Here is a 10,927-nt window from a genome sequence, read left to right on the forward strand (position 1 = left end):
ATATATATTTTTTTTTTTTTTTAACGAGGAACAGCGGAAAATGACTCTCCTGACCACCGTTCAGAGAATATTCTCCATTTGGTTCAGCTATTTTAGTCTATAACGTCTAACAGTGAGTGTTTGGTAAAAAAGTTGCCAACTCATTTTGACCTTTAAATATCCTCGAATTGCTTTAGCAGCTTAAGACCACATTCACTGCAGAGGCATCCACTCAGGATAACTTATAATTAGTTGCATTCAGGCGTAACAAACCTCCAACCAAGAGGTTACACCCAATTATAATATCCAACTGAGAGAGACCGCAGAAACTTGGACAATTAATGAAAATGTGGAGTGAGAAACTTTTCTTCATGTACAGCAAATGGGTCTGTTTATCTGTCAGTGATTATCTAGCTAACGGATGATAATTATTGCACATTTGTTAGTCATTTAACACATTTTTTTCATCAAAATAGGCCATGCTTATGATGACAAACTCTAGTTTTAGAAATATTATTCATGACAAGTCATGAAAAGCATGTGTCCTTTTTATTTGAAGGAATAAACAAAGTTCTGTTGAACAACATTGTTAAAGAAGAAAACAGACATACCATCAGCCATCTTCTGCAAATCTTTGAAAATTCGAAGGTGGTGTGCCAGATCTGTAGCCAGAATGATGTCTCTTATTAAATCCAACATGCGCTGGTAGTCCTGAAAACACGCAGAGCACATTTTAGAGTTGTACGAACAGGTTTAGAAGACATTAGAATCAAAATAAATAAATACCTTCCTGGAGAATTTCTCAAAGATGTTGCAGCCTTGAGTGTTTAGAATAGCAATAGCCTGGGCAAAGTGATGTCTCTGTAGTAGGAAATAAAAAATAAAAATGTGTAAAAATGTCAGTCGGGTAACTTTAAAGTAACACTCATCTGTTACATGGCTACATTTAAATGTAAAACTAGATTTAAATCTCCTTTCTCCAGGAAAAGCTGCATGGAGAACCAGGTTTGTGACCACTAGGTGGCAGAGCAGGACAAAACATCAGCTGCTCACAAACTACAGTTCACTGAATGTAAACAAGTAAACAAATATAACACATGACACAAACACATTCTTGTAGAGCAGGGGTTCTCAAACTTTTTGGATTCAGGGACTCCTTACAGGGGAGAACAAGTTTCAGGGACCCCCTCATAACCCTCATGTTTATTAAATAATGTTCTTCAATTTGTCTCTTTAATGAAATGGAAATATTTGTGTAACATAAATACCTAAAGACCTGTTCTTTAATAGTGTTAATACAATTTTTATACCTTTAAACATGGGGTATTTTTCATTCAAGACACAATTAACAAAATTTTTAATTTCAACTTCCAAAAGTTACAGTTTAGATAAAAACAACAGAATCAAAAACCACTTTACAACTTTACCTATGCAATTAATAAACATAAATGTTTTGACAATTCTTCAAATTATTAGAGAAAACTCTTTCCATGAAACTGAACAGAATCATAACAGCAGTCAGACCAAGTAACAGGACTTCATTTGTAAACTGATCCATGCTGGAAGTGGGGGGTCCTCCCCCAGAAGATTTTTAATAAAGTAGATGCGATTTCTTGCATTTTGGTGTTTTTAATGGGTTATTAAACATCTACATGCTTGTAAAAATAAAAATAATAAAATTATATATATATAATTTTTAATATAATTATTTTTTTTTTTACGACCCCAGGCACTGGCTCCCGGACCCCCAGACCCGGTTTGAGAACCACTGTTGTAGATTACTGACAAAGGAAGTGCACAGTAGTCCCTCGCTTATCGCGGACTCGCTCTACCGCGGTTGTTCACAATAAGACTGGACATGACACACAACTGGCTGATTGATGGACGAGACGCACCATCGGCATGGAATTTTTCTTTTAAATAAATTATTTTACATTATTTAGCACCTGCCGCACATTTGTGCAGCCCACACTGCAGGATAAACTTCCTGCTGCAGCTGATCAGCTGTTCACCGTGCAGAGTGGAGAAGTGGGCGTGGCCAAGAATGCTTGCTGGTGACTAAAAGCAGACGAGGCAGGGAGCTGAAATCATGACATTCTGTGATCTTTTAGAGCGTTTAGAGTTTAGAAACATCGTTTAGAATATTGTAAGAGTGTGGGAAGAGTTTAAAACACCTTTTCATACAGTATTATATATATAATACTATATATGTATTAAGATAAACTACTACGTACTACATGTACTACTATTTCTACTTAGCTGTTTTTCACTCATCGTACGGATCTCCCTGGATAAACGAGGGACTACTGTACAGGTAGAGTTACAGGTTTGTCATTACCTCCATCACAGATCCCTCTGAGCTGTAGAGAGCAGCCAGGACGGATTGCTTCAAAAACAAACACAGTTAAATCACATCTTTCAGGTTTTATGTTGAACATCAACAACAATACAACTTGACACCAGCAGGAGGAACAAAGACAACGATAAAACGCTGATATTACGAAATGCAAAATGTTGCAGGAGGGTTGTGCACAACTTAGAGGGCAGCTTACTGCAGCGACATCTTTTGTTTCACAGCAGATGGAATTCCACAGATTATGGGATTAAAACAAACGCAAACATTACTAATAAACATTCAGAGCTCTAACACTCTGGGCGTTTTACCGCCTTGATCTTCTTGTCAGTTCTGACGTTCAATAAAAATCTTTCAAAAGCACAAAGACAGTCCATGCTCTCACCGAGGCCACTTGGAAAGAATTGTTGGTGCCACGGTGGTCCAGGTCATGGCACATACAGGAAACAAACAGAGCTAAAATCTCTATGTCCCTACAGGAAAGCAGGAGACACTGAATACATTTTGACACCAGCAAAACAAAAACTGATTCCCAAGGCCCCTCGATGTTGAAAACTTACTCGAGGTAGTTGGAGAGCCTTAGGTTTTTGTAGAGCAGGTAGCAGAAGTGTGAGACGGAGAAGGCATGCATCCAGTTGTGGTAGGGGGGGTCTCTGTAGCCTTTCTTCACCATCAGGCAGAACCTGTCGCCACAGCAGCAGTTTAATTACAGTCTCATCGCGGTGCCTGTGACTCATGCACATGCACTATGAAAGTGCCACGTCATCCCCCCACAGTTTTTTAACCCAAGCATGTAATCTTATTTTGAACACAATGACCCGGTCGTTCAGAAAGAACATTAGTGTAAAAGCTGCAACGCTAATGACGTCAACTCGGCGATTCGTCATCACGCACCTGCTAACGTTAAAAACAGAATTGAAATGTACAGCACGGTTCAACAACTTTACTCTTCGCTGATCTAAACCTCGTCAGTTTTGTTTATAGTCATCAGTTTGCATCTCAGCTCCTGCAGTCTTTTGGTTTCCAGGCCCATGTCTGACTGACGGGGTCTATTGGAGGACGGAAATTAGCATAATGCAGTCCCAGAAGCACTTAAAGCCCATTTACAACACGCTGCAAAGGCCAGAACACATCAGTGCTGAAGGACAAGCGTCAAAATAGCATCCCCTATTATTATTATTATCATACCGCACACAATGATTTATGACGCGTCGCCCAGCTCTTAACACAGCGCTATTTTTGAGTACCCATCCCTCCAAAAATCCACCTTCTTCCTGCTTTGTTTTCCAGCTCTTGTACAACTGTCCCATGACAGACGTATTTGTAAAAAGAAGGTGAATACATGGTTTGTTGTGGGGGGGATGCAGACAGTTAATTAATGAATAAATTATTACTGCGTGCTGATGATGTCCAACTTGGACAACTCGTTCTTAAAAAAAAATCTAGTTTACATAAAGAAGCCTAAATGATCATTTACCGTGGAGACCGTGTTGGTCTGAGGTCTTGTGCGAGGGGGTCTGAAGGAAGCTATTCACGTAAAACGAGAGAAACCCTCTTTAAACAGAGGAGGAGGTCTCAGATTTCAACTTATCTAAAACGTATAATGCAGCTTTAGGCCTGATACACAGTTCTTTTCACACCTATCAGGAATTTCATCCATGTGATCAGAGTGGCTCCTCTGTGAGTCAGTCAAACAAAGACCCTAACGAACCTCTACTGTGAGGAGTGATAGGGCAATCTGCGAACCGTATTTTCCACCGTACCCGTCACACCGTCGTATAAGTCACATCAGTCCAAATGTGTCTAATAAAGTGGAAAAATCCATAAATATGCCACTTTGCCGTATACGTTGCATCTATTACGCATCACCGCTGACAACCCAGAAATGTGGGCCGGTGTTGTGCCAAAAATTGATTGAATGTCAAATGGCGGCAGCGGGAGCATGCACGAGAGGACTTTAATAAGAATTTAACAAGATTAACGCTTAAAAACAATTATTTGTTTGCGCGAAATTATAGTAAAGGTGTGTCTCAGTCTAACTTTCTCTTAATAAATGCACTTTGATGCTGACATTTCAAAAGTACTCGTCACCCTGCTTGTTTTGTTTGTTTCGCGGGTTTGGACACACCTGACTTTAACAGGCTTCTGCAGAACTTGATGAAATAATTAATTTACAGAATCTGGTGCGTTGGAGCAGGGAAACAACTAAAACATGCATGATGGTGTTCCTCAAGGATCAGAGTTAGGATCCACTGGTGTAACTGACCAGCAGACCCACTCACGTGCAACATAGTTTGATGTACGGTAAGCGTCTAACCTGGCGAGAGTATGCAGGTCAATCTTGTATGTGTTGATGAAGCCCATGTCTTCAAACATGCTGAGGACACACTGCAGACACACACATCAGGCGGGACTTCATCACACTTTCTGTAAGACTTTGCATTTTGAGTTTCAGCCCACACTTCTCTCTTCCTCACCAGGGGTGTCGTGTCATCAGGAAGGGAGCGGGGCGTGTACGTGAACTCAGCGTAGCATGAGTGAATCTCCTTCACCGGTTCAATGCCGGTCACCAGCAGCTTGGACACCTCTTCCTCTGAAACCTGCAGCAGATGTGTGCACAATTAAACAGTACAAATACACACAGCAGCAGTAAGTACTCTGTAACTTGAATAGACGTGGGTTCACCTTCATGTGGTACTTCATCATTTCATTGGCCAGGTGAGACCTGAACTGAGCCTCATGAACTTTCTTGTAAAGCAGAGACTAGAAGAGGGGGAAAGAAATTACACAAGAATCTAACAAACTAAACATCCAACACTTATTGTTGTGGAACCACTTTTTCATTTTTGTTTTGACCAAATACTTCTTGTTAGAATAGAAACAGTTGTTGTGAAACATCAAAGTTCATGCTCAATAATCCAGGTAAGAAGTCCAGCAACGTTCAGTCAGGTCCTCTGGATGCTTTTGAGACTTTTCATCCTTCATCCAAGGGACTTCATCAGTCTGATGAGCCACAAACAAACTGTGTCCCACACGCAACACACTCCCATAGTGAACCAACCAGTTTGCTGGTGATACGATCTTATCACCAGCAAACTGGTTGGCCCACTATGTCAATAAGTCACTTATGGGACTGAGTTTATTGTGGCTCCTCGGACTGATGAAGTCTCTTGGATGAAGGACGACAAGTCTCAAAAGCATCCAGAGGACCTGACTGAACTTTGTTGGATTAGTTGTTGTGGCTCGTGTTTTACTGATATTTATAAATAAAATCATCAGTCTAATGTATTTACTTATGTATGACAGTAAAGTTCAGCTGACCTCAGTACACATTTCAGTACACAATAAAGCTGCAGTATACAGTCCAGACTGCATACTGCAGTACCACACATGCATAATATACACGGCAATGTTTAAAAGATTGATGAGCCCTGTTGGAGGAATTATTTTTCCAATCACATATCTTTATAGTTTCTGGACACTTTATTAAACACCTGCAGGAGGTCAGACCCTACAAGAGCTGATTATCATGAAGATGAACGGTGAAGGCACGAGACAATATTTCACAGCTGTTCTCTCACTCCTCCTGCTCTCCCTTCATTATTCTATTCCGTTTATCCTCAGTCCTTTCTTACTTATCTTTTGGTCTTCCTGTTTCCTGTTCCTTTTCTTCCTCCTCTCCTCTCATTTGTCTTATTTCTTTTGCATCAGTTCTTTTCATTTGTTTCTTCTGCTTTTTCACTTTCTCCGCTCATCCTTTCCTTCCTAGCTTATTTCTTTTTCTTTTAGTTTTTGTTTCTTCCTTTCTTTTGTACGTCTCTTATTTTATTCCTTCCATTCCTCCTGTCTTTTTTTTTTTTTTACCTCCGTCCTATTGTCTTTTCTTCACTTCCTTCATTTCCTGGTTCATCTTTGATTCTGTCACTTCGTTCCTTTCTTCCTTCTTTTCTACATTTTTCTTCACTTTCTTTCTTCCTTTTATCATTTCCTTTACTTCATTTCTTTGTCTTCCATTCTATTTTTTGCTTCATTTCCTTTGGTCCCTCTTTCTTCTTTTCCCTTCTCTTGCCTTCTTTGTTTCTTCCTGCACTCATTTTCTTTTCTCCTTCTTTATTCTTCCTTTCTGATTTTGCTCGTCTCTCTCTTCCTAATTCATTCCTTTCTATAATTCTCTCTTCTTTCCCTGTTTTCTACTTTTTTGCGTCACTTCTTTCTTCACTCTGTTCCTCTCCTCTTACTCCAGACCACTCTTTCTTCTCGCGTCTTTCCTTCATAACCCAGTTTCCCATTAAGAGTATCATTTTGAAATACCTGTTTTGAAACGAAGAGAAGAAAATGAACCTTCGTATTGGTTTTGTAAACACGAGAAAACCACTATTAAAAATAAACGTTTTTGCTGAACGACGAAGCAACACGACCCAGTCCTCTCTCTCTCCCTCTCTTTTTGATCATCATTAGAGGTAAAATCATCATCATCACCGCGATCATCTCTGAGAGCCTCACACGACTCCTCAGCTGCATGTGTGTTAATGGCTTTGCAGCTGTCATATAATGCTTTTCAAACGACACCGCACAAGCCCGTCACTTCCATTAGACTGAATCTCTTTAAATTTCCCATGAGGCCTTGCTCCACTCTGAGCATTTTGCTCCCACTGAACAGATCTCATTTTGCCAGCTCGATCTTTCTGACTACATTAGCAGCAGCTCTGTCACACGGCGTGAGCGACCCCTAACGACTAACACTTGTTTCCTACGCAGTTCGTTTTATTTATCTGTAAAGTTGGACCCATGGAGGATTTACAGAGGAGGGGCTCATTTGGAGGATATTTAACCTGCTGAGTTTATTGCCTTTTAATCAGATTAGAATTTATTTACGTTGCACTGATACTTGGCTTATCTTTGCCTTTATCAACAGGAAGAACATTAATCATCGCTGAGGAGTGGACAAGAGGAGGATTTAAAAAATATTAAAGGTTACGGAGAGTGGGAGGCGTGACCTACGTGGGCGATGCTGATGCCACAGTAGATGGAGAAAGCTGTGGCCAGATCCTCATCGAAGCGGTTGAACCAGGGCCCGTTCATTTTATTCACCAACTCGGCTACACCAATCACCTCTAAAGGAGAGGGATTGGAAGAGGAGGAGGACAGAGAGAAAAGATGAAAATAACACAAAGACGAGGCGTTCGAGGGCATGATGTTGATTGGGACAAATCAGGAAAAGTTTTCGTGAGAAAGATGGAGGCAGAGAGACGATGATAAAGGAAAATTAGAAGATACAGTTTGAGGATAGACATCAAAACTGTAAGTCGAACAAGTTTGTTAACTGCTAATTACATAAAAAAGTCCTGCATGGAAACTGCTCATCTGAGCTGCAGTTATCTTTGTGGAGACAAACAACCCTGAGTGTCAACAGCTCAGGCTGCACCTTAAAAACAAGCAGAGATTTCTGAAATATGTGAGTGAGGATGGTCCAAAGTGCTTCAAGCCCCTCACCACACTCAAGGATGGGATGCTGTCGGTGCTATTCTGGGAGAGCACTTGGCTCAAAGTGTAGCTTCACTTTCTGAAACTAAGAGAGGGAAACAGGATTTTCTCTGTTCTGTAGATAACTCATGATGCTATTAAAACTAATGCGATATTTCTATTTTAACTGTAAAGTTAAAGTAATCTAAAACACTGAAACATTAATAATTACATATACTGTGGTAAATTTACTTTAAAGTAAAGTTAGAGAAAAATGCAGAACATCCTTTAGTTGAAAGTTTGTGTTTTTATACTGCGAGGTGCTGAACGTTTTCCCAAATAGCTGAAATAAAATGCATCTAAACAATTACTGTGTGAATGTTTATGAAACATTAACTCTATTATGATCCTTTTTTATTTCCGTACATTATTTGGCGTGATTTTTGTCTTGCAGTTTTCAAACTTTTTCAATAAAGCATAAATCAAAACATTCAGCTCTTTCAGGACAATCCTGCTATTACTTTTGGTATTGGTGCAACTTTAGCTTTTTGAAATATTTAGCCTTTTCTGCTGTTTTTTTCCTCATAAAAAATGAATTGAGCTCATTTGACATCCTTCAAATCTTCAGATCTGTTTCCAACCTTTTACTGCTCCTTTCACATTTTGTTCTGCTTCAGCTTCTTTCAGCTTCTTTGTGCAAATTTAAACATTTTTCCAGCTAATTTCAGCTGTTTTTTCAGCTGTTTTGTGCTCCTTTCAGATTCTTTCTGCTAACTACAACATTTTTGTGCTTCTTTTAACTTCTTTCTGTTAATTTCAGCTTGTTATGTTCCTTTCAGCTTATTAATGCGTTTCAGAGTTTTTTCCTATTTCAGCTACTATTTATCTGTTTTTATGCTCGTTTTAACTTTTACCAGCCAATTCCACATATTTTGCACTCATTCCAACTTTTTTTTTCAGCTTAATTCAGCAAAGATGTGCTTTCTCCACTTCTGGTAATTGAAGCTTCTTTCAGCTTTTTTAGATCATTTCCACGTTTTAGTGCTCATTTCTGCTTCTTTCAACAAACCTGTTCTGCTTTCTTCTGCTAATTCAAGCTTGTTCTGTCTTTTCAGCCGCCTTTTTAGCATTCTAAGCTAATTTCAGCTGTTTTCAGATAAATTCATGTTTTTTGTGATAATTTCTGCTACTTTCAACTTAATTAACTTATTTTTGCTAATTTCAGCTTGTTATGCTCCTTTCAGTTTTTTTTTTCTGCTAGGTTCAGCATTTTCTGCTACTATTTAGCTGTTTTTGGTTTAAATTTAATTTTTTTCAGCTAATTCCACTTTTTTTTAGCTCATTTCACCGCCTTCCACTTTCTTCTGGTAGTTTAAGCTTCTTTCTACCTTTTCAGACATTTTTAGCTAATTTCATATATATTTTTTAGCTAATGTCCTATTTTTTATAGCTAATTTCTGGTTATTTAACACTAATCCAGCAAATATGCATTCTTTCAGCTTTCTTCTGCTAACTTTAATCATTTCAACTATGTTTCAGCATATTTTTTCATTTATTTAGCTAATTTCAGCTGTTTTTCAGCAAGTTCTTCTGCAATAAGCATTCACATTGTATTTTCAAAGGAAATGCAATTTCTCTTGTTAAAGTAGTTCTTAACATCTTTTTGGACAAAAATGTTTATTTCCCCCCCTAACTTATTATTTGAGACTTGTCAACAGTGGTTTTGGTAATAAAATTACAAATTTCATTTAGTTTACAGTTTCAAAGGTGAAAACATTTTGTCAACATCTTTAAATCAAATACAATATTTATGTGGTGTGTAATATCAATTCAAACCCATTGTAGTTCCTTATTTGTTCCCAATGGGTTGGGGGGAGGGGGGGGGGGGTGTTGCTACTTTTGCACTAAAAATAAAACAATCCTGAAATTTGGGAGTAAAACTTAAATAAATATTTACCATTTAAACATTGTCAAAGTACACATGCATTTAGAGCTAAAATACTTTAAAGAATAATTCTGTCACATCCAGTAATAATTAGCACAAATGAAACAATTTGAACACATTTAAACAAAGCTAGTTAGATTTTTATTTATTTACTTTTTATTATTTTATTAGTCAGACATGATTAAGACAACTGGGCTTCTGTCCATCAAAGCCATTTACCATTTTCAGTGTTTATCTTGGCTTCTACACCAGAATGAATTATTATTTTTTACAAGTCAGTTTTTAGTTACCGTTGTTCTCGTCTTTGATGGGGAAGCAGAGGATGTTGCGGGTCCTGAAGCCGGTGCTGTCGTCCACGCCGCGGTAGAAGAGAGGATGGGAGTAGGCGTCCTTAATGTTTAAAATCTGACCAGTGGTGGCGACGTGGCCCGCGATGCCCTGATCGGCCGGGATACGAAACTCGTTCTGCATTTACACACACGTACACTTATGTTAGCCCCACACACAGCTTCATGTTGAGTAAAAGAACAGCACTTTAAAACATGTCTTTTCTTACTTAATAGCTGACAAAAAGACAAAAAAGAAATAAAAAGGGCAAGAAAAGAGGCAGCAAATAAAGAGATGATAAAGAGCTGACTTCTCCAAGCAGCAGGCTCCGCCTGCCACTTGCCAGCTTTCTAATAAATGCAGAAAATGACCCAAATCTGAATTTGTTGACGTTGCAAACACACAGTTTATCTGAGACAGCTAGACTAGAAGGAAGCTGTAAGAAGTTTATTTATTAACCTTTATTTAAACAGACAAATCCCATGTGTGCCTCTGCATTGCACAAAAATGCTCTACAGTTAAATGTGCATAAAACAGCCAAGAGAACTTGAAGTGTTGGAGCACTGGAACAGCATCACTGCACTTCAGCTCTGACGTTTTAGGTTCGTGGAGCTCTAGAGGAAGAGCTCCATTCTTCCAAAGCAGGACCTCATTCAGTGTTAAACTGGGTTCAAATGTTTGATGGGCAACAATACAATATTCTCATTTGTACAGCTGTCAAACCATTTATCAACCCTTATGACTTATGGCTGTATGAATCATCCTGTCACTCCTGACAGGATGATTTTACTCTTTTGTAGTGAACTAAGCCTCAGGTCAAAATCTGGCCCTGAGGGCCTTCCTGGGACAAGAACTGTTAT

General features: G+C 38.8%; 1 protein-coding gene across 1 annotated transcript in view; it reads right to left on the reverse strand.

Moving 5' to 3' along the window:
• The window catches only part of LOC119411535 (cGMP-dependent 3',5'-cyclic phosphodiesterase), a 23,990-nt gene that overhangs the window by 5,192 nt on the left and 7,871 nt on the right, over positions 1-10,927 (reverse strand). Inside the window, exons 2-11 of the mRNA XM_037678487.1 lie at positions 10,031-10,205; positions 7,334-7,446; positions 5,018-5,095; positions 4,810-4,932; positions 4,650-4,720; positions 2,893-3,015; positions 2,718-2,805; positions 2,318-2,365; positions 766-840; positions 591-690 (exon numbers count right to left, since the gene is read on the reverse strand). Of these exons, the coding sequence (XP_037534415.1) occupies positions 591-690; positions 766-840; positions 2,318-2,365; positions 2,718-2,805; positions 2,893-3,015; positions 4,650-4,720; positions 4,810-4,932; positions 5,018-5,095; positions 7,334-7,446; positions 10,031-10,205 (994 nt within the window). The remainder of the gene's footprint in view (positions 1-590; positions 691-765; positions 841-2,317; positions 2,366-2,717; positions 2,806-2,892; positions 3,016-4,649; positions 4,721-4,809; positions 4,933-5,017; positions 5,096-7,333; positions 7,447-10,030; positions 10,206-10,927) is intronic.

The sequence above is a fragment of the Nematolebias whitei genome, chromosome 6 (assembly GCF_014905685.2).
Source record: "Nematolebias whitei isolate Nwh7 chromosome 6, NemWhi1, whole genome shotgun sequence".
Taxonomy (NCBI): Eukaryota; Metazoa; Chordata; class Actinopteri; order Cyprinodontiformes; family Rivulidae; genus Nematolebias; species Nematolebias whitei.